General features: G+C 36.9%; 2 protein-coding genes across 3 annotated transcripts; both read right to left on the bottom strand.

The window, feature by feature from the left end:
- Positions 1-838: 838 nt before the first annotated feature.
- LOC128214710 (uncharacterized) lies at positions 839-6,527 on the bottom strand. The gene is made up of 2 exons (XM_052921329.1): positions 5,714-6,527; positions 839-3,738 (listed from the first exon to the last, which is right to left on the bottom strand). The coding sequence occupies exon 2, from the start codon at positions 3,735-3,737 to the stop codon at positions 1,692-1,694; it is 2,046 nt and encodes a 681-aa protein (XP_052777289.1). The 5' UTR covers position 3,738; positions 5,714-6,527; the 3' UTR covers positions 839-1,691.
- Positions 6,528-6,630: 103 nt separating this feature from the next.
- On the bottom strand, positions 6,631-21,218 carry LOC128214711 (kelch-like protein 30). Of its 2 annotated transcripts, none has more exons than XM_052921331.1 (9): positions 21,051-21,218; positions 20,005-20,088; positions 18,515-18,730; positions 17,504-17,608; positions 15,662-16,046; positions 12,742-12,812; positions 11,855-12,050; positions 11,204-11,434; positions 6,631-10,573 (listed from the first exon to the last, which is right to left on the bottom strand). In XM_052921331.1, exons 3-9 carry the CDS (start codon positions 18,674-18,676, stop codon positions 10,029-10,031), a joined length of 1,695 nt encoding a protein of 564 aa, XP_052777291.1. In that variant the 5' UTR covers positions 18,677-18,730; positions 20,005-20,088; positions 21,051-21,218; the 3' UTR covers positions 6,631-10,028. The 2 variants fall into 2 exon arrangements, with proteins under 2 accessions (XP_052777291.1, XP_052777290.1); XM_052921330.1 differs by having other exon boundaries at positions 18,515-18,712; positions 21,051-21,217.
- Positions 21,219-24,500: the final 3,282 nt, after the last annotated feature.

The raw sequence follows: 24,500 nt of genomic DNA, 5'->3' as shown, positions 1-24,500 counted from the left end.
ATTTTTATGCGACACATAACGTGAAGTCTTTGAGATATTGACTTAAAACTTCACAATTATACAGAAAGGTATCATTGAGTAAAAATGCAGTACACAAGAACTTTAACTCAGGGTGCAATATTTTTTATTCATTGCCCTTTGTTAGTGTTCATACTTATTATTTGCGCGGAGCATATTTTGAAAACTCCTTGAGGTATTGCCTTCATACAGATAGGTCTCATATTATGGAGATGTGCAGTGCACATGAACCATACGTTTGAGTGCAGTTATTTTGTAGTTATTGTCCCTTAATTGTAATCATTTTGTATGACGAAGTTGATACTTTTGTAATCGACGGGGATATGTCAGTTTTTGATTGCTATTGTAATACCAGTTTGTTTCTTCCTTTCATAACTTTATTTGTTTTGAGGTATTGATTTAAACTAAACTTTATTTGTTTTGAGGTATTGATTTAAACTGTTCAAACGAAACATTAAATTGTGTTTGGTCTCAATCTAAAACTGTGCTATGCTTAAGTATGTTAAGATGTTATGGTCCTTATTTCTAATTACTAGGACCATTTACTTCATTGATGCCTTATCAAATACATCGGCCATGCAATGAGCATACACATCTCCCAGTGATACTTCTTATTACAGGAAGGTGGTGTAGTGGGTGCTCTGATAGCCAGTGATTGCTCTCGTTTATATATGTATTTGAGGTTTGTAACGGTTTTGGGGATTACTCCTATAATTTTATATAATTTTATTTTTGGTGAGTGTATTTCCTTGTTAGCTCTGTGATGGATACAATTTCAATCATGTTAACTATTTTGAATACCTGTGTTAATATGATATTGACTTTTATAAAATGTTTTATTCATATTGTTTATTGCACTTAGTTTAGTTGCGTTTTCTTTGTCTTTCAGTCAAAGTGGTTTAACTAAGCAATAAAGGATTTATTCTCGGTTACTTTGTTGGTCTTATAAATGTTGATGAGAATGCTTGACTCGGATTATTTATTAAGTTATTGTCAAAACAAACAGAGTCGATTACGCCACCGTGTAAACATCTGTAACTCAATGGCACATTTGAAATGGTTGTACAATGTAAACGTCAATTTCGAACGATCTATTAGTGTCGCTTAAAGGCACTTGTATAGTTTTAATGCCAAATACAAACGAGTTAGGGTAACATCCTTTTCAAAAATAGGTAGGATAGGTACGCTTTTTTATTTTTTATTTTTAGGCTTTATATCAGAATGTCATTTTCATCATTGGAGAATGGTGTTAAAATTATCACCTGTATAAGCATTTAAGGTTTAAAACTCCATATTAAAAAAAACAGATTTTTTTTATTTATTTTTTAAGTTTTTCATTTTTTTCAAACTGACTATTAAAACGGCAGGGTCGGCGCCTATTCCGTAGGTAGGGTCGGGTAACCCGAACCAAATGTGTGTTTGTTTAGGCCTAACTTAAACGCACAATTGCAATTGGTTCAGAGCCCAATACACGTAATATGCATAACGTAAAGTGAAATGCATTGCGATATCCTCATATCCCACGTTGCGAAAACTAGAACTCAAGTTCTGAAGACAAGATGTGTATTGAAAATCCATTCTTTAAGTGAAAACGATGTATTGCCAAATTCGTCCCAGTTGCCGCATATCAGGATAATGTTTAAGTTGTAACGTTGGTACTAAATTACATTTATTTACAGAGCTCCGTGTTGTATGATCCTCGTGATGTGGCCTTTTGCAGCATTGTTGTGTGGATTATGCCGGAGCGATTCTGAGTAGCAATGCCATGCCTCATCGAACATGTTTTCAAGTTCATAGCAATGCCCTAAGACATTGGCTGCAGTATCGATGTGGCCATATCCTTTACTCCTTTCGAACACATAGAGTTGCAGTTTCTGTAGAGCTGTGCGCTTTCTGTCACACTGATCGAGTTCTCTGTAGCTAAGATACTGCAGATAGTGAAGGTATGGGATAGAATCAATCATCACAAACTCTTTCATTTTTTCCAAAATTGGGAGTTCGTGTTCAAAGCTTTCTTGATATCCAATGAGATTAGTTTCGTTAGCCAAATGTTTGGGCAAACAATGTCTTTCTAGTGGACTGAAAATGACACTTAACGCAACTGATGTTTTAATTACATCACCCACCGGCAACCGCAACAGATCCCAAAGAAAATCGTCCGTGGGTTCACATTGACCTCTTAGTGAATGTGGACTGAACTGCCATACATTGGAATGCAATAATTGCTCCGTGTTGTCCAAAACTGCAACTGCATCACAGAATTTGCCAATACAATACAACATAGACGCAAATTTCAACCTGGTGGAAGTAAGGTCTGAGTCTAGAGAAAGATTGTAAAGCTTGTAAATATCTGCACAAATCGGTTGTTGTAACTTTATGCAATTTGAAGCCTTTATTGAAGCTAGGTATCCATACGTAATTCGTATGTTTAAGTCATAAATGTAACGTTCCCATTTGTCGTTTGGAAGAGCTATTCCAATTTCGTTAACGCCAAGTAAACGAAAATTTATATTTAGCATGCGTTCAAGGCAATGCAAAGCTGTGATCTGAAGGCAGTGCAGTCTGCTTGAGAGAATGTTGGTTGGCTCTGAAGAATCAAGTAGCTGCAACATCCTTTGACCAAGCTGGTCCATCGATATGTCTATCAACATTGGCAAAACATTATTTTTGATTGCCGATACAATTTGTAACAAGATGGTAAATTCATTCTTCCGAAGCTTTCCAAGAAAAAGGTCAACGCCCGCAATGGTGTACTGAGGACATATACGAATCCTGAACCAGCGTTGGAGTGTTGATAGACAAAAGTTGACACACTGTAGAATGTTGTGTTCCTTCCAAATGTCCGGAGGATAGCTCTCAATGGTAAAGAGGAAAGCTGTCTTCAGGTGAAAAGTACTCAGTCGATCTCCAACAATAGGCTTGATGTATGTCTTACTGACCATTTTAAGAAACGTGAACGTCTTCAGTTGGATAGTGCTCAAATCAAACATCAGCAGTCGTTCCATCATTGAAGTTGAGAATTTCCATTCAAATTTAGACTGCATGCTTTTTGTATAACTTTGTGGTACAATAAACGTACCGCATTCTCGAATTTTCTCCAAAACGTCAGACCTTGGCCAGTGTCCGGGGCGAGGCCTATGAAATAAGAATTTACATTCTTTTGGTATTCGAGAACAATGAAAAGCAAAAACAATATCATTGTCCTCTGAAAAACTCATCCGACGTCCCATTTTCTGGAAGCCACTTTCAATATGGAATATCATGTTTGGGTCTCGCCCAATAGTATTCAGCAGTACTCGACAGTGTTTACCCAACTCTTCATTGATATCGTCATGCAATGTACCAAATGTTACTGGTAGTGGTTCCGCAGAACTCAGAATCTGAAGATTGCAATACCCTGGCTGCGATTGCTCTGTTTTCGCCACCATCAGAGCTGTCTTTCCAAGCTTCCAGTCAGTCCAATCTAGTATTGCAGGACGGCTGTTGTCACACACCAACATATCGGTATCGGACATCATGCCCAGAGTCGTGGTACCTTCAATCTGACTTCCAAAACAATAGACCGAGCTATTGATGTAATGGTTATTAATTCCGTCGATTTTCATGGCCAAGAAGGTTCTTCTCCTGCGACGAATCATCCAGTTGTTAACCCCTATATCATTTAGCACCCTGGACAGTCTCAGCGACATTACTCTATAGTTGTCTGGGTCATGGTCCATGCTGAAAGGAAAGACTAGAGTTATGGAAAGTATGCACTCACTGCCTGTTTGGTATCAACCAATACCATGACAAATCCTATCTCAGTGAAAAGTACTATTAAGGCTTCGATAAAATTTACATCACTGTTAGTCGTCCTATCCATATGTGTGTGTCATTCAGATACCTCACAATATCGGTAATGGAAAATTCTTTCTATAACAGGTCAAAAACGCAAATCTTTTTCGGTATCGTTATAATTGCTTACATGTGCTTTTATATACAGTCAACGCAACATATTTGTATGCATTAAGGAAATTAAACAAGCACTGCTAACCACATTTGTATCGTACAGCTACCTAAGAACTGGACCAAAAGATTCCTTCTCTGCTTTTTCATTCGTTTGCCCATCAAGAATTGTTATATGTACATATGTTTGCCGAAAGGACGGAGTATTTCAAAGTCGTGAAGCATGTTCATGGTTTTAACTTCGCCAAAATCCACCAAATGGATTTCATATACGATAAAGGAGCCCCTATCAATTGACTGCACACGTCACAGAAACCTACTGCCTCCGTCAGCAAATTGGCGTATACGTCTCCGTTGCACATTGAAATAACTACTGAAGAGAATATTTTACATTGGTTATACTACACCATAGCTTTTAATAACACTCGCAAGAATGTCGCAATGACACGCGAAGCTCTTTGAAGAGTGTAACCGGACTGGTCGAAGCCGACCGAACAAATTGACTGTCGCCGGTGCAAAATGAAATTGTGATCGTGCTTTGATTAACTGATTTGCAACCAGTAGTATGATTCCGCATCACTGATGGTCTGACACATGACATTCTTGCCGTAATGGTGCCATGGGTGAACAATATTTAAACACGTACACTATAACAGAACTTTTAACAATATGATTTTTTTGAAAGTGTAACGGCCCGCTGTATGCGGCGGATGTGCGTTCATAGTAACATTCCGTTATAAACGGAAGTACATGTACGTATGTTAACTTGGTTGGTAATATGCAAATTAGCAAAGCCCGAGCTCTGTGTGGATTGAGAATTAAATGTATATAAAAACCGGTGGACCCCTTCAGAGTCAAGGATGCTTTTCTCTGAAGGGATATGTCGGTGTTTGTTGGCGGCGCACGTTACAAAATAATTTAATTTCCTAAAGAAAAAAACGATTTTACGCGACATAAGTATTTTCCTATGAAACCTTTAGACTATACAATTAAAAAAGAACAAGGACAATCTCAATAGTCTTACATTTAACCAAGATCCTATGTGAAGGCCAAACAATCACAAAGCAAGTGACACAAGACGCTACAAGGAAAATATCATAGTACAATCATAAATCAGTATTATACAAGACACTACGTGCGTGACAAAAATATCATCTGCACAAATACTATCAAAATACGTAGTTGCCATAATCAAAGGTTTATGATATGATATGGTAAATGACATTTCTATGTGGTCTATATAAGGTACTAGTAGACAGTTTTTATATTTTGGGGGGTGAAAGTTTATTTATACTCAAACTCGGGCAAGGCCCATTCGGCGAGTGCCCCGATGAGAAATTTTAGTTTGTTTTATTAGCAAAGTGCACAAACAGAATATAACCCTGGTTAGAGCTACCCTGGTTCTTTAACTTGCAACAGTGTAGAGCACTGCCACACGGGACCCCCGATTATCGTCCCTCCCGGAAGACAATTTGTACTTTTTAATTGGTGCGGGGAATCGAAGTAGTGACCCCTGGATTGACAGTCAAGTGTGTTACTTCTAGACCACGGATCCGCCACGATGTAATATTCGTATCAGTAATAGTCAATTTATACCGTATAAGCTAATCGCTAAATAATCATATGTTTTCTATCATTAATTCTAAGTGGGCAAAGCGTCTAGAAAGACAATGCACACTGTGTTATCGTTACCGAGGCTACTTTAAATGTATATCTATTGTACAACAAATAAAGTCATTATCAAACTTACTTCAATTTGTAGTTATTTCCTCTTCATGAAAAAATGAACACTCGCACAAGTATGTCGCATAGCTTTATTAGAGAAACGAACATGTAGGATCAAACATTGATATCCAAATGGAATTCCGTTTTATTCTTTAACGACTATACCCCAGCAGAGCTATTGAAAAGTGTCTTCTTGCGGTTGTAAGCGGACCGTGCAAGAGAATTTCGAGTAATCCCACTAGCCGATACATTGTATTTAGAAAGGCCATGATAATCTAATGTTTATCTTTCGGAAAAAATGTTTCTATGTATCTATTTATAAATCTGTATTTATTTATTTATTATTAATGCATGTATTTGCTCACAAATGTATGCAATAAACTTATCGTCTCGGATTTTGTGTTCGTCCTAGCGAAACGGCTTCATACGTCTGTAAGAGGACACTTTTGAAGAAGAACTCGTACTGTATCTATTACTAAAATACACGAATATGTCAGCTCATGTTCAATTTTGCAAAAACTATAACTGTGTGAAAAAAATGACATAGTAACCTTGCTACGCATTATGATATCGAAATGGAATTCCCGTGTTTCTATTATTAGCAAACATGTCAGCTTAAATTTGGTTTACCATGACAGAAGATGACCTGGTAATTTTATGATTTTCAAGATGTAATTCCGCTTTATTCTATTATTAGTGAATATGTCAGCATATTTTCGTAATAAAATTAGTCATACATACAATAAGGGAGCCTTTGTAATTTGATTTAAAACAAGAGCCGTCGTAAGACAGCGCGCTCGACTACGCCGCTTTGACTTATAATACAATAACAATGAAATAATACCAAGTTTGGTCTCTTTATGTCAAACCTAACTAAAATTATTCGATACATAAGGTAACTGATGCTGCCTTCCCACCAGCCCACCCAAACAATGACGCAAGTCATTCAAATAACTTGATTTCCCATTATGAAAATGTGGTTAAGAATATGCCTTTCAAAGGAAATAAAAAAAATCAAGGGCCATAATTTGTATTTAGGCTTAAAACGGAGTTATGTTTCTTGTTGTAAGATGGTCGTAAATAATTTTGAATTTTATTAAGTGCATTTAATGAACCGTATAGAAGTTTTTTTTATTAAAATCCCACTTGCCCTTAACTTTTACTTGCCTAAAACTTTAAACTAAGTCAATCAGGGGCCATAACTTGTATTAAGGATATGGAGTTATGTAACCTCATTGGGTGATGGTCCTGAACAATTGTGTGAAGTATTAAGTCAATTGAATGAAGGGTATAGACGTTATTAAACAATATCCCAACCTGCCCTAAAACTTTAACCTAAGTTCCATAGTCAATCAGGGGCCATAATTTGTATAAAAGATAATATGGAGTTATCTTACCTCATTATGTGATGGCACTGAACATCTGTGTGAAGTATTAAGTCAATTGAATGAATGGTATTGAAGTTTTAAGTGAAAATCCCAACTTGCCATAAAACTTTAACCTGCCCTAAAACTTTAACCTAAGTCAATCAGGGGCCATAACTTGTATTTAGGATAATATGGAGTTATGTAACCTCATTGTGTGATGGTCCTGAACAACTGTGTGAAGTATTAAGTCAATTGAACAAAGGATATAGAAGTTATTAATAAATATTCCAACTTGCCCTAAAACTTTAACCTAAGTTCCATAGTCAATCAGGGGCCATAATCTGTGTAAAGAATAATATGGAGTTATCTGACCTCATCATGTGATGGCCCTGAACAACTGTGTGAAGTATTAAGTCAATTGAATGTAGGGTATTGGACTTACAAGTGAAAATCCCAACTTGCCCTAAAACTTTAATCAGACGCCGACGCTGGGGCGAGTAGTATAGCCCACCTATTCTTCGAATAGTCGAGCTAAAAACGTTGAATTTTTCACAGAATAGATATAAAGTAGATTTTCAAAAACCTGATCGGAAAATGACCAGAATGTTAACAAGAGCTGTTAAAGCTGCTCTAACCCAGACCGTTTTGGCTATTTAGCAATTAATCTGTCTTGGGATGAGCCAATTTTTGCGTAAATATCTGTAAACCAGTGATATAAGATTGCTTGCAAAAGATCAGGTCGCATTTTTCATATTTACGTTTCGGAAAGTAATGTTTTATAGCTAAAAGCGTAACTCCAGCTTAAATTTCGGCAGTTTTGTTTTTAAAATTGAGATCTTTTTCTATTTTGAGTTGCCTTATATGACTGAAATGAATGCATCGATACCAAAATTAGCTGATTCCGAGAAAAGAATTTAAAAAAGTCAAGACTGCCCAGTGGCGGTTCTACCAGGGGCACATCTTTATTGATTTAAGTGTACAAATAAGTTGTTTTGTCACAATTTAAATTTTATACATGTATAAGAATTTGAGCAAATAAACAATTGAACCTGATTGTCGAGTAAAATATAGCATACGAAACGAAAAAGTCTCTTGAAAATGACATCGGGGCCCGAACATTCGATAAAAAAAATCGGCGCCGCATTTTACACAGACAGCTGATCAAAAGTACACAAATATGGCTGCAGTTATAAGCGTTAGTTTACTGTTTTCGGAATATATCTTATATCAGAAATATAAATTGTTTTAACCATATATTATATATCATATATTAACATAGCGAACATAAATTGTATTCTATTCAGAGCATTTTTATATGCGTTTTCTTCTAAAACAATGATAAATTAACTGTTTTAATGCACAAATTATCAATCTCAAGCGATTATCAACATTGTTTCCAAAAAGTCGTTCAAGCAGTTCAGCGGCCTAGCGCCGAGCGGCGTGAAGTTAGCGGCCTAGTGGCCTAAATGGTATCGCACAAAATATCATTTTGAAGCGATTTTCAACATTTTCCTATCATTGTTTTAGAAGAAAACGCATTGATATACATGTAAAGATGCTCTGAATAGAAAATTTATGAATAAAAAAACATTGTTTCCAAAAAAACGCATGAACAATTCCTTTGAAATAGGGACCGCTAGGCCGCTAACTTCACGTACATGAATTCACTGCAGCGGTCCAATCGGAACTACTCGGCCATTTTCCATCGAAAACAAACATCGGATGGCTGCCGGTAAGTCAGTAGAAATAGGTCGTTAAAAAAAGATTCCCAAGCGTTATGTCATAAAGTTTAACTGCTTAATTGAAATTACTACGCGATCTACTTGCAGCGCAGTAAAAATGTAAAGATTTTTGACAGTGTAAACCGTTCGTATACACCCGTTTGTTTTTGATCGATAATGGCCGAGCAGTTCTGAATGTGCAGCGGGATCGTTGGTCAATTATGTTTCCAAGAGATGATGCGCTTTGGTTGGTATCGATAATATTAACCGTGTTTGAAAAAATATTTAATGTCCTGTTGGGACAAAAATACATAACTCAGAGCATCTCTGAGCAATACGGATAAAATGATGAAATAGGGTCAAGTTCGAGAGCGGTATATAATGTTGGTCAAATAGAGACAAGTTTGCGGTCATGCCTTAAAAAGTTACTAATATCATTAGTTCCAGCATGTTTTCGTCGAACATACCCGAGATATTATTCCTATATACAGTGAAAACTCGCTATATCGAAGTCGTTGGGACCACGGCAAATACTTCGAGATATCGATCATTCGAGATAACCGAAAAAATAATAATGTCTAACTAGACTAACAACATTCAAAAGATCGACGTTATCAGAACATTTAGATAACCGAGTTGGCGAGTTTCGACTCTAGAGAAAGTAATGTATGGCATGGTCCTGTTCGAGATCTATGATCAATGTGATAATATTTTGACTATTCGAACGCTTTAGGAGTTATTTAAGTTGCATTCTTACTCCTAAAATAATATTTACCACAATTAATAATATTGTTTTAATATTCCTAAAAAGATGAATAAATGCCGAAACAATGGTTCTTATGAAGGATACCGAGTTGAATTTTGAAAGAAATATGCATAAAATACGGTATTTCTACCTTTCCGCAGTATATCTTTTAGCATTCACCAATTATTTAATACTTTTGCGCTATTAAATACACAGTTACAATATTGCTGTCATTGGTGAACCCATCGCCCACGCCCCCTTAAAGCGTATAAGTCAGTATCCCACAAACCCCTGTCAACATTTTAAACTATTCAAATTACGTCCCCTCTAATGTCAATTCCAGGATCTGTCCCCGATATCCATACAGATTTGTATGATTTGTAGAAAAACACCAATACCACTGCGAAGCTACGTGAATATGGGGGAAGAAACTGTACTCAATTTTAAGATAATAACAATACACTGGTGTACACCAATTCATAATCATTACATATTGGTAACTGTTATTTAAAATGTTTTACAATCCTCCGTGTTTGAACAATCCTCTGATATTTTAAAATACGGGTAACTAGGCACAGCAATGGGTTTGTAATGTCCAATCAGCTCGTGTTCTTTATTCAGCCTTTTCAAAGTTAATCGATCTGAAAACAAATTTCCCTTCCACAAAACACCATCATGAGTGACTGAGTAATAAGTCTGGTTGAAAAAGGTCATGCTTTGAATACCAAGTTTGGTTTCGTATTTCTGCAAATCGAACACCGACCAACCATCAGCACTTCTGTAAATTTCATTTTCGTCAACATTGAAGCAATCCGAGCAAAGCTTAAATCCGTCTTTAGGACACAAGTATAGATCGCCATCATATTCAAGGGGTGTTATTTGGGTGGTTATCCATTCACTGGCAATCTTATCCTCACACACGCTTGCCCATGTGTTTGTTCTGAGTGTATACACATACACACTGGGAGTGGTCACAAATATGCGATCTGATGTGTAGGTCATTCCACTGTCGTAGCAGGATTTTGGAAAGTTGTGTAATGATGTCCATTCACCTACACAAAAAACAAAGTCCAAAATAGTACAAGGCTTTCTCTTCGCATAAGAATTATAATTGGTGTATGCATGTTTGATAAACAATATTGCAAAGTTCACAATTTCCAAATTGAAGCAAAGTAATTATGGATATATCTTTTTAAGATTACAGTTACATAAAATATAAACAGTCAACATATATATATTCAAGAGGAAAAGTTATGCTGATATACTAAACAGACCCTTTCTTGAAGAAAAAATAGAATTACAAATTACTTTAAAGATGCACTCCCAAATTATATTTACCACAATTAATACAATTGTTATAATACACCAGAATGGATGAATAAATGTCGAAAACAATGGTTCTTGAAGGATACCCAGTTTTATTTGAAAGAAATGTGCATAAAACACACAATTTCTACCTTATGAGATGATAGTTAATCACTGTGCATTTTTTAGCATTCACCAATCATTTATTATATTTGTGTTTTCAGCTATCAAATACACAGTTACAATCTTGTAATCAGTAATCAATATTTTCCATAAATGCTTTATTTAGTAAGTAGATAAAGGTTTATCAGTCAAAATTTATGTTTGTTATACAAGTGTATTTATTGACACTGAATACAAGTGTCACTTTAAATTACCGGATGTTGTGTCGTATTTCTGAAAACTGTCCAGCATCACTCTGAATTTCCCAAACCCTCCAAGGATAAAAAGCTCTGTGTCTGATCCACATGCTGCATGGTGTCGCCTAGGCAAAGCCATCTCCGTTGCAACCGTCCAGTTACCATGGAAACCATCATACTTCCAAACCTCGTTCACAAACTTGCCCCTCAAAACATCGCTCTGACCTCCAGACAAGTACAAATCTTTACCTATAACGAATGCACATAAGTCATCATTAATTCTGTAAACTATAATTTTGACAAGGCCAAAATAAATTAATTGCTAGATTTTCATACCTATTTTATTTTAAATGGGGATGGGAGGTGGGGCGGGGGGGGGGGGGGTTACATTCTTATCTTTATTTTCTTTGAGGACTGCTTCTACGTTGAATCTGTGTTCATGTTCTTTCTTATTGCATAAGGGACCATATACACGTACATGTGTTTCTAAACGAACCTTGAGCACCATCATAACAGTTCTCCTTTTTTACATGTGAATGTTCACACCAAAACTGGCTGGTATGAATAAACGCCGTTCCCGGACAGTACCGAACCGATAGGCAAATACAGACCCCAGTTCAACATTTTAATTTCAGTCAATAAAATTTAAGGGGCAGCGAAAAGACTTACCAACAACTGTTGCCTGAAAGCCAAATATTCTCTTATCTTTTCCATAGATATCCTCCACCAATTTTACACTCTTTACGCAGCAGTGTCTTTCATCAAACACAACAATGTCTTGAGTAACCTGTTCTGCAGCTGTTCTTTTAGCTTCTGATGTTTCCATGAATCTGACGCAGAAGATGTCCACCGGTACCTGCCGACTCTAGAACAAAAGTCATTTTACCATTAAAGGGACTCGCTCATGTTTTTGTAAAATGCACTTTTTTGTATGACAAAATAAAGTATGGCAAATCATCTGGCCCCAATTTCTCGAAACTTCTTAAGCTTAACAGGCCTAAGGCGCTTATTTCAATTAGGCAAAATATATACTAATAATGGATTTTGATAAATGAAAAATGGTTTCTTCTAATTAGCATACAGATTTTTCTTATTTAATTCATAAAAACTCTTAAAGAAGTAAATATAACGCATATTATAGAATAACAAATATAGTGAGTTAAGCTTAATCCTGTTATAAAGGACTTAAGAAGTTTCGAGAAATTGGGGCCAGGAGTGTTAAAACTAAGGTACTGACAGCTGAAACTCCTCAACAAATGTTGATATATGCTCAAACAATGTCTTTGAATTCCAAGATTTTGAATAGCATTAGTTTTAAGATACAACAAAAGGCTTAACAGATAAATTAATCTTGTATATGAGTCCTTGTGGGCGTGAGGTTTTGTTGTCAGTTTTCTCATTTACCTTGACTGTACCATTTTAAAAACAATATATATATAATTTTCATTTAAATTTGGTGGGATATCACTTTCCAAAGTGACACATTTAAAATCAAACACATAAACAAATCATATATGATAAAAATATACCAAAATTGACGTAAATAAATGTTGTACCCGATTCATGTGCAATGATAGGTCTCCAAGACTGGATTTGTCTTTCATCCAAGCCCTTGCAGTTAGACAGTCTGAAAGAAGATATGAACGCATTCAATAAAAGAGAATTGAAAAAGAGCTACAACAGTCAAATGAGAGTTAAACTAATCACATAATCTTTCCAATTTTAATTAAGAAAGCCACAACATGATTTTTTTTATAAAAATGTCAATAAGCCATAAAAAATAGTTTCATGTTATTGAAGTTTATTGTCATCAGGCCATTTCACGTCGGCAATGTTTCAATTGATAAAATGTGCTTCTTTGGACTCATGAGGTAATCAGTTAACAAATTTAATGAAAAAGATCCATAAAGCAGGAAATGTTGGGAAAAATTAGGAACACTGGAGAGCTCAGATGTTGCTTGGTAGCTCATGCTCTGAGTGACCATTTTATTACCTTGTCTCTTTAGCTTTAATCTCCCATGTCTTGAAAGTTTTAACCCAATCATTGTAAAATGTTTGGCAGATTTGCTCCCCCTGTGGTTTCCTACATATTATGTCTGGCTGCTTAACTTCTCTTGTAGTTCCCATCATATTATGTCTGGTTGCTTGGTTTCCCCCTGTAGTTCCAATCATATCATGTATGGCTGCCTGACTTCACCCTGTAGTTCCCATCATATAATGTCTGGCAGCCTGGCTTTTCCCTGTAGTTCCAATCGTATCATGTATGACTGCCTGACTTCACCCTGTAGTTCCCATCATATTATGTCTGGTTGCCTGGCTTTTCCCTGTAGTTCCAATCATATCATGTATGACTGCCTGACTTCACCCTGTAGTTCCCATCATATTATGTCTGGCTGCCTGGCTTTTCCCTGTAGTTCCAATCATATCATGTATGACTGCCTGACTTCACCCTGTAGTTCCCATCATATTATGTCTGGCTGCCTGGCTTTTCCCTGTAGTTCCAATCGTATCATGTATGACTGCCTGACTTCACCCTGTAGTTCCCATCATATTATGTCTGGCTGCCTGGCTTTTCCCTGTAGTTCCAAACGTATCATGTATGACTGCCTGACTTCACCCTGTAGTTCCCATCATATTATGTCTGGCTGCCTGGCTTTACCCTGTAGTTCCAATCATATTATGTCTGGCTGCCTGACTTCACCCTGTAGTTTCCATCATATCATGTCTGGTTGCCTGGCTTTTCCCTGTTGTTCCCATCATATTATGTCTGGTTGCTTGACTTCTCCTGTAGTTTCCATCATATTATGTCTGGCTGCCTGGCTTTACCCTATAGTTCCCATCATATTATGTCTGGCTGCCTGACTTTTCCCTGTATTCCAAACGTATCATATATGACTGCCTGACTTCACCCTGTAGTTCCCATCATATTATGTCTGGTTGCCTGGCTTTTCCCTGTTGTTCCCATCATATTATGTCTGGTTGCTTGACTTCTCCTGTAGTTTCCATCATATTATGTCTGGCTGCCTGGCTTTACCCTGTAGTTCCCATCATATTATGTCTGGCTGCCTGACTTTTCCCTGTAGTTCCAAACGTATCATGTATGACTGCCTGACTTCACCCTGTAGTTTCCATCATATCATGTCTGGTTGCCTGGCTTTTCCCTGTTGTTCCCATCAGATTATGTCTGGTTGCTTGACTTCTCCTGTAGTTTCCATCCTATTATGTCTGGTTGCCTGGCTTCCCCCTGTAGTTTCCATCCAATTAAGTCTGGCTGCTTGACTTTTTTCTGTAGGTTCCATCCTATTTTGTCTGGCTGCTTGACCCCCCCCCCCACCCCCTGTAGTTTCCATCATATAATGTTTGGCTGCTTGACCCCCCACCCTATGGTTTCCATCAAATAATGTTTGGCTGCTTGATCCCCCCTGTAGTTTCCATCCTAATATGTCTGGCTGCCTTACCCCCCCCCCCCCCCCCTGTAGTTTCCATGATATAATGTTTGGCCCCCCCCCCCCCCCCGAGTTACCATCATATTATGTCGGGCTGCTTGACCCCCCCCCCCCCGCCCCCCCCCCCCCCGTAGTTTCCATCATATTATGTCACGCTGCTTGACCCCAACCCCACCCACCCCTTGTAGTTTCCATCGCATAATATTTGGCTGCTTGACCCCCCACCCTATGGTTTCCATCAAATTATGTTTGCCTGCTTGATCCCCCCTGTAGTTTCCATCCTAATATGTCTGGCTGCCTGACCCCCCCCCCCCCCCCTGTAGTTTCCATCATATAATGTTTGGCTGCCCCCCCGAGTTACCATCATACAATGTCTGGCTGCTTGACCCCCCCCCCCCCCGAGTTTCCATCATATTATGTCTGGCTGCTTGACCCCCCCTTGTAGTTCCCATCATATTATGTCTGGCTGCTTGACCCCCCCTTGTAGTTCCCATCATATTATGTCTGGCTGCTTGACCCCAACACCCCTCCCTGTAGTTTCCATCACATTATCATATTATGTCTGGCTGCTTTGCTTCCTCCTGTATGTTTGTTATATTATGTTTTGATGCTTCGCTACCCATTGTTTTTTTTAATGAAGTAGTAATGCACCAGTCAATTGTTACCACTGCCCCCCCCCCCCCCAGGTCAGGGGGTATACTGGGGATAGCCGGGGAAATGGGCCGTGTTTTTACGTTTCAGGTGGCCCCACAGTGCCGGGTGAATACGGTGGTTTTGTCTTCGTTTTAAATATAGCGGGGAATGGGCCTTACCTAGGGTCCATGGGGTGCAGGGGCATTTGGCAGGGATTTTACCACCTGTTCTTCCCAGCAGGGCGGGGATTTTAGCCGGGGTTGGCTGGACCGAAAGTCAAAGTCCCAGCTATTCACCAGACCTGGGGGGGCCGTGGTTACAATTGACTGGTGCATTATTCAATTCATTCTTCATTTTTGATAACATATTTTTGGAATGAATACCATTTCAAACTTACCTGTAACAATCGTGTGTTGAGCTAATGAAGCCCAATCCTTCCTTGTGAAGTCGGTGTGGTTTACACATTCCAGCAATTCCCCCAGTTTATTCTCACGGCTTCCCTTATCATGATTAAGCCAGTCATTTATGGCATCAACAATCTCGATTTCTGTTTTGCAGTTTAAATAACAACTAGATAGATACTGCTTCAAAGGAACAGCATTTAATTCTAGAAACTGAGGATATTTGCGTACACTCTGGAAGTAGAATAGGGAGTGTCGTTTGGCTTCATTGTACAATCTATGTAGAATATTGGCTTTTGCAAGGTCAGCTAATTCAAAGCAGTTTGAATCATCCAGCGCGGTGAGAAAGTAACCCTCGCATGTGTCAATTGCGGACTTCATCTGAAGTTGAAATGATTACACATAAATAGTAAGTAGATGGTAAAGTCAACGGCTCAATACATAGTCAACAGAGATCGTGAAATTCTACTTATCTGTGTACGTGTGGACTGCTTCATGTGCACTACGTTATCCAAGTATGTGAATAATTTTTTAGGTTTTAAGCGTCTAGCTGATGATTTTTTGGGGTTCCATGTCATGGGAATTTGAGTTGATATGAAGGACACTTATGAATTGTGCAACTGTTTTACATCACGTAGGTTTGAGTCGGCACAGGTTTTGAAAGTGGATTACATAATACAAGCTATTTATCTTGGTTACTTGTACAACAGTTAGGAAATTGAAACAAGGGAAACAATTTTAGGAGTACCAGTAGGCTAACACATACAAGAAAGAGATAAATTTGCAAAAAACTATTTCGGCAAACTGCAACATATACTTGTGTGAACACCACACTGATAATTAGAAGTCCAAGCTTGATGTCTAGCATCCACTCTTTTCTGTCAAATATATCTACAATACCAAAATATTGTTCATACTTGTGAATAAACTCAAATGACTAGCTTTGAAATCACAAAACATGTCAATGACTATCTCCCCTATTAAAAAAATATTTTAATATTGCCTTTTAAGAAATATCACACAAGAACTGTTACCGTTGTAGGCAAAACATTGTTGCAATCTTAAAGCTACACACTCACATATTGACATTTTTGACTTTTCTTTTCAGTTTTGTCACAAAATCAGCTGATAGTGGCATAAATAACATCAAATTAGTCATATTAGAAAACTCAAAATAGCACAGATCTCAATTATTTGGAAAACTGCCGAAATCTTTATTTTTCTTAAAGCATTTGTAATGTTTTTTATACGTAAATAAGAAAACTGAGATTTGTATTTTTGTTAGCAGTCTTACATGAGTGGTAAACAAGTTAACAGACATTTACGTTAAAATTGGCTTATTCTAAGACAAAAAATTAAGACGTTATAAAAAAGTCATGTCTAAATTGTCAATATTTTGAGAGTGCAGCTTTAACATAATATGACCAGTCACGGGATTTTTGGCCCGAAACAACTTTTTGGGCTAAAATGAGATATGAGTAATTTCTGACTTTACTATTCTTTAGGATAAAAATACTGTAAAGAAAATTCAAAAATTCTTATTATTTACGAAATTATGACAAAAACTAGAAGGGCACTTGGTTAAGAAACAGCTGGAAATTCGGTAAAGTTCAAGAATTTATTGAAACATTTGTATTCACAGATGCAATAAATATTCATCACTACAATATACACAATTCCCACAATATAACGACAACAATATATTTTCAAAACCATTCTCAATTATTATTGAGAAAATAAATGAAACTTAATTGGTTACCATGGCAACCATTATTGAAAAAGGCGTTTTATATATATTATAGTGATGAAGTTCAGTTTTACACTGTAAATATTATTACTTGTAACATGACGGCAGATGTAAGTAGGCTCTCAGCACTGTCTTGATCAATCCTCAAATCTCCTGTATCCATGCTATCCATAAGTGTTACAACCGTATCATAGTCCTGCAAAAATATGATATATATCTATCAATAAAAGTGAACGAACACTGCCAATTGCTCATCTGTTTTTCAAGTCAAAGGGAAATAACTGGGCAATTATTAGAGTAAGAGTTAGTTTTAACATTATTTTTTTTACAACTATTGTGAAGAAAGTTATGATAACTTATATTAAGTCATTTTCAATAGCACGATGTTGCACGAGAGTGGTCTCGACTTCGGGCTGAAACCGGAGTACCCGGAGAAAATCCATTTGTCCAGCTTTGTGACCACAAACTAAGCTCACATGCGTCCAGGCTGGGTCCAAACCCATGTCGCCCTGGTGAAAAGCAAGTGTGCTATCCTCTACGCTAACTGGGCAATTTATCAAAGTAAGAATTATGGGCTTTGCTATAGTTGCACATAATATCTCTGGCAACCTGTGCACCATGTTCCATTTGAATATCTTTAACATTTTTGGAGTTACGGTAAAACTAGGGGTATATTCCAACAATAATTCTAGTCAATGTTTTAGCCCATGTATAACATGTGCATATATTGTCAATGGCTGAATGTATGCCACATTTCATTTGAATATCTTTTTTTTTAACCTGGTTTTTACACGAAACATTCAACACCAAGACTACCACAATATCTTAACTCCTTGAAATAAATGCAGATGAGATAAAAATCAAATTACTAGTAATTGTTGATATTATGGGTTATGCTTAACAGCAGTCAATACCATGGTGACTTAAACATTGCTTCTAACCTGCATTTGAGCAATTGTCATCAACCTTGATACATGTATGTTGGTTTCTTTAAACTATGTCACTCTTAAGGACTTAATGGCAGCAGTTGTGATAGTAACATGTTAAGAGTTCGGACTAATTTTAGTCAGAGGACACAGATCTGAAATTAGCAGGAGTTTACCTGTCCGTGAAGAGTCACAGATTTTGTATTTGATTCCATCATATTGCTGTCAAACATGGCCCTGAAGTAGTCACTCTCTCTCACTAACACATCCCGAGGGCATGTCAGCAGTTTCCCGTCTACATTTAAGTTGACTAAGCTGCTTGCAGCCTTCTGGTCCATTGTTTAATATAAGCTTGAATATCTGGGGAGGCAAACCTAGGGGATAAAGAAAAACTGCATTTTTTTGATAAAATCTTACTTAGAAGGAAAGTTTGTCAAAATGACTTGGGTCGAGGGTGTCAGGCAACAATTTTATTTTTTTTTAAATATGACCTGCTGTCGAAATCCCTTCTTACAGTGTGTAGCTATGATCTCTAGCAGGCAGGATTTTAACAGACTTTGTGAGACTATCGAACATGTTATAGACTTATGCCACACAAAAAAGATATTTTGGGTGTTAGATTTACCGCACCTGATTTTTCCAAGCGACCTAAAACTATTGTCCACAAAAAATGATTGAAAAATGAGAAAACACTTTCTGGTTAAGATATATTGCATCAAACAATGCAAAGATGTGTAATTATATATGTATCTGACAACACCCTGGACTCCCTGATAAATACTCTGTTGATTTAATTGCTTAAAATTACTCTTAGAAGATTTAAGAGAGAGTAAAGCAATAATTATTTAGAGTTATTTAATTATAAAATAATTTTGATAAATTCTGTAGGAAAATTGATTTGTCCTTCGCAAACTCATAGTTTACTACAGAAATGGAAACAAGTGTTTTTTCTTGTGTTGGTGTTGGCACCAACTTTTTCACTATGTTAATATTGAGTTACTTTCTACTGAATTTTAAGAACAAACAACAAACAGCAACTGGCAGATTATATAACTCATTTGAACAGAATTAAATCAATCCAAGCCTAAATTACTTCAATGTGAAAAGCATTACTAATGCTTCAATAGAGTTATCAGCATTCAACGCTAACAGAGTTCAGGGATCCCAAAGGCACTAAATTTCATAGAGGGAATCCCGGGCCTCTGGCCAAGTCAGGTTGGTTTCCCGACAAGACATCACAATATTTTGGCAGATAGTAAGATGGAAACCCAATATACATGTCAAGTTCATCAACAAAAACAAATTAACCATCATAAAGATTATTTATTTGGGGTATATTTAGCACAGGAAGTTATTAAGTGTCATTGGTTTTGATAGTCGACTTCCCCATGGATGCAAATTTCTGTAGACAAAATTGTTCTGCATTATATTTATTTTTTAAATTTTGGATGAAAACAGATTTGAATACATATTTTAATTTCTCAAGCATACAAAATAATGATGAAATTGCTAAAAACATACAAACAAGTTTTTTGTGATATTTTCAACGCTTAAAATAGTTTTATATATACCCCATTAAAATACTAATCTGAAGAGCCCTTCTACATCAATTATCATGTAAAATTCTTTGTAAAACAAGCATAATTATATAAAAGCTAATACTTACTACTATCATTACACAAACTTCAAAGGGACAGCTGACTTTGAAAAGGGACACTTGATTTCAACTGGTGGTGTCCCTTCGGGATCCCTGGGAAATACAGTATGAACAGCAGGTAACTTATATCTTTCAACCAAAAAGAGCTCTCCTATAATTTTTCTTTAATAATTATTTAAGCAATTAAAACTGCAAAATAGAGCTTTAATTTGAACTTTGAAAATGAAACAAGCGTTTTGTTGAGTGTTCACATGAAGTATGCATTATGTTTTTTTATCTAAAATGTGTCACACTCTGTGGCTGCCAATTAAGAGCACCTGACCAAATACATATATGGATAAACCATTGCCTAACCTACACAATGACAATATGATAACATTGCCAAAAATTTAAGACCTGATTGTATTGATTGAAGTGGAAGTTGATAGGGTCGGTGGAATTACTCAGGAAAGCAAACAAACTAGAAAACACTTTAATTTTCATAAGTATATACAATAGAGTATGCGAGGAGGTGTTCATTCTATATTATCTGGGAGTGGTGTATAATATAATGTCGTGTGTGTGGGCAGCTGGGGTTGGGTTGGGAAGTCAGAGGGTAGGAGGGTCTATAAAAAGTTCCCAAAAATTACTTTCAAAATCAAATGCTTCTTTTAATACCAGAAAACACTTTCCCATATCAATACTCTGTGTGAGGAGGGTATTCTGAATGCGGGGGAAGGGGAAGGGTGTGGGGAAGCCGGTGTGGAGGAAGGGGCTATAAAATGGTTCAAAATGCTTCAGCTAATTTCAGGGAAACACTTTAATTTTTTCTATCATAAACATTATTGTGCGCGAGTGGGATGTGGGTGGCTGAAGCTAATACTATTTAATATCAGATGTGGTAAAACGTGAGTTGGGATGGTTGGGAAAGAGTGGGAAAGCCGAATGGGAGGGAGGGGCTTTCAAAGGTTTTAAATGCTACAGATAATTACCGGAAAACATTTTCATTCTCCCTATCATAAAGCAGAATGGGAGGGAGGGGCTTTAAAAAGGTTTTAAATGCTACAGATAATTACCAGAAAACATTTTCATTCTCCCTATCATAAACAGTATATCCGGTATGCCATGCATGCAAGTATGGAAGGTTGGTCGAAGCTTGAGGGTTTTAAAGTGTTTTTACTTTTTTTTCTGTGTTCGCGGAATTCCACCAACTGAAAGATATTGCTTAAATAGTTGATACATGTAAATGAGAAAAAATGGTTGTTTAACAGTTTAAAGCGTGTCTGGTCCTATAAGATACACGAGACCTGCAGGTTTGTTAGGGCATTTTCGGTTATATTTGTTACTTAATCAATACTATTGAATATGGACGGAAGTTTCTACCATTTTTCATAGCAGAATGCCATTATCAAGGTCTATTAATTTAGACTAATTCGTAATGCTGAAGTGGTAAAGAAGATTTTAACTATACGAAATCATATTTCAAAATAGCATATAAATATTACAAAGCGAAAATATTTTATATTTTCATTTTAATATTTATTTGAACATTTTGACAACAGAATATTGAAATATCATTCATAATGTAAGTAAATAAACCCTTATTTTATTATTATACACACTAACATTATGAACATACCATAATCACAAAATGACTAATTTTAATCTAAGGGAAGCTACTCAGTTTAAATTTCAAAGATTACAGTACACTATATTTAACACTGTGTGATCAGTTTTCAATATCGTTATTGTGTTTGAGGCATCGGGTTGATAAATACCAAAGACAATAAAACGTATTTTTATTTTCAGAATATTTACATAATATGGGACAAAATATAATTGTGACGTGAAATTGAACAAATTAACGTAACTTATAAGAGATCCAAAAGTGTGTTTGGAAAGAGATTTGTTTATATACAAATGTTTATATAGAAGACGATTGGTAGTTTAATTTAGCTGTCTTTCTCGCAAAAATATTCTGGCGAAAGCCGGAATTGAACCGGGTCCGCCTTTAATGTATTATTTGTAGCATGTGAGTTAATTGGAAGAGAGTTGTCTTCCATGCCTTAGGCCTTACAACGAGATTTTGTCAGTCATATGTCCCACAGTATTTATGAAGTATAACGGTGGCTGCCGACGATACTAAAGGAGTACACGTAGTTTAAACATAATAAGACAATCAACCACACATTTACAGTGTTAGGAAAACTCTTTCTCTTAAAGATGTTTTTTTTTTCCAAATAAATGGTCCTTTTTAAGATTTTTGTTTTCAAAGTTACATTGATACAAGGACCTAAAATTTCATCTGCTGTTTAAAGTTATTCAATAAACATAATACGAAGAATTTCGTTACACATATAAATAAAGACTGCCCGGTATCATTTTACTTCTTCTATAGGAGACCTTGGAGTCGATATATAATTTGCCCCGGGGTCTCCCTCTCTCTCTCTCTCCTCCTCTTCGTCCCTCACTTTTTCTTAAGAATAATGACCGGGGGTCTTTATCCTACATGGGCGTCAAAATATTTCCTTACACCGGCCCCCATGACAGTTGATGTCAAGTGTGAAGGAGTGATGCAGTGAGAGACAGGGGCGTAGGTCTTGTACCATCACGTCGTTTTAATGTACCGAACACATGTGCAATAATCTTAAAATATCTCCGTGCATGACAAAGTAACAGCACAGACACAATAAACTATACTCTAACTATGTGTGTATATGAAGTATTCCCTAATTAAACTCAAAATCAAAAAGTGTGACTTTAAAGAAGGGACGTTGGCTTTTCAATGTGCGTGTAAGCTTCTTAATACTCGCATTCGGGCCTTGGCGCCATTCGGCGAGTGCCCCGTTAAGATTGTTAGTCATTTGAGGCTTTTGGAGCATAGTGCACCGACAGAATGTAACCCTGGTTAGTATTTATTTTAATTGGTGCGACGGGGAATCAAAGGTGTGATCCCTGGATTGATAGTCAATTGTGTTACTACTAAACCACACGTGTATCCGCCACGACACATCGCGTTCATGTTCCGCGCCAGTACATAATTATCTCCCTTACACCGTAGACACTGATAAAAAGTAAACACTTGTGATTTCCCTTGTTTTGTATTTTGCCATGATTGTTTTCTAAAAGTTGTTGCAGTCATTAAAAAGGTAACCTTCTGCTATTTACCTCGTGTGGTTCAGTACTGGCTCCTACTTATTTTAGAATCCATCCATGCTTGACAAAGATACAGCCCACACGTGGGTACTCTGTCTAGCATTGCACCTATAAGTATAGTCCATATATAAACAGCCGCGGTTCAGAGTCTGACGATTTTTGTTTTGGCGACTCTACCCGCCCATATCCCACTTGTTGTTTTCATAGCCAAGAACGACGGATTCCAGCGCTTAGTATTTTGAGCGGAAAGATAGCGGACACCTGCTAGATAGCTCTTGCGTTTCTTTGTTGACAGAGGTCGATCTGAATTAGTGTTTCATTAAACACTAAAATGTTATAAGAGATATGTATGGGCTAAAATAATTTATGTGTAACTTTTGTGTTTTTATTTAACAATGCAGTGTTAAATATTGTGGAGTTACAGGTGAAGAATATATTTTATATTGGCATGAATCGATCCCCTGTTGGCGTTTTGAGAACAAACTGAATATCCCAACTCCCCGCTATAGTTTTGCGAACACAAAACCTCCGCATTCACCCGGCCCTGCGGGGCCATCTGAAAGGTAAAAACACGACCCATTTCCCCGGCTATCCCCGGTATACCCCCGGGCCTGGGGGGCGTGGTTAAAATTGACTGGTGCATTATGATAATGACTTCATGTCAATCTAGGTAAGCCTGACGAAACCTGCTTTCTTCAGAACAGAGACTTAAAAATGTTTTGGTTCCTTCTCAATTCTATAGGATTTATACTTTTGTCAGCATTGCTCTCTGTCATATTTGATTTCGTTTTATATTATTTTATTCGAAATGTATCAGTTACAATGCTCATGATTTAATGACATATGTCATGTGTTTCCGGTCCGGATAGAATAAATCCGACCTGAGGGCACCTGCCGGTTGCCAGATAACGCAGCGTACAGGAAAACGAACACGATTTGATAATAGGCGTTTAAAGAATTAGAGATGAAATAAAATATGTTTTGTATACGGGTATGTCGCTTTCATTTGTAAATTTATTATTCGTCAGGGGTGGTATTCATTATTCAACTTCAGTTAAACTTATGGTCATACACCATTGACTTCATTCACTCTATTGATCAGATATAAAAACCACGTAATCCGACAAGCTACATCGTTCTTAGAGCCAATAAAGCCTAATACTGAATACCAGCACCAGGGGTCGTCTTCAACAAGCAACTTAGATTGAACATAAATTTAAGATTATAATCTAAGTATTGGCCTGTGTATTTAGCTGACCAAAAAGCAGAATGAAATCACTTAGGCATGTCTAAGGATAAGGATAAGATCAATATTGAATACCAGCCCTGCACTCGAGTACATAAATACCCCAGCACTTCTTCAGTGATAG

Source organism: Mya arenaria, chromosome 13 (genome assembly GCF_026914265.1).
Source record: "Mya arenaria isolate MELC-2E11 chromosome 13, ASM2691426v1".
Lineage (NCBI taxonomy): Eukaryota > Metazoa > Mollusca > Bivalvia > Myida > Myidae > Mya > Mya arenaria.
Note: the sequence above shows the minus strand (reverse complement) of the source record. Positions and strands in the feature narration are given on the sequence as shown.

Excerpts from the sequence above, each read along its gene's own strand:
- LOC128214710 (XM_052921329.1), bottom strand. The coding sequence starts at position 3,737 with ATGGACCATGACCCAGACAACTATAGAGTAATGTCGCTGAGACTGTCC.
- LOC128214711 (XM_052921331.1), bottom strand. The coding sequence starts at position 18,676 with ATGGACCAGAAGGCTGCAAGCAGCTTAGTCAACTTAAATGTAGACGGG. Across the intron at positions 17,609-18,514 it reads CTGTGACTCTTCACGGACAG|GACTATGATACGGTTGTAAC; the intron begins GTAAACTCCTGC and ends ATATTTTTGCAG. Across the intron at positions 11,435-11,854 it reads CTTTCAGGCAACAGTTGTTG|GTAAAGATTTGTACTTGTCT; the intron begins GTAAGTCTTTTC and ends CATTCGTTATAG.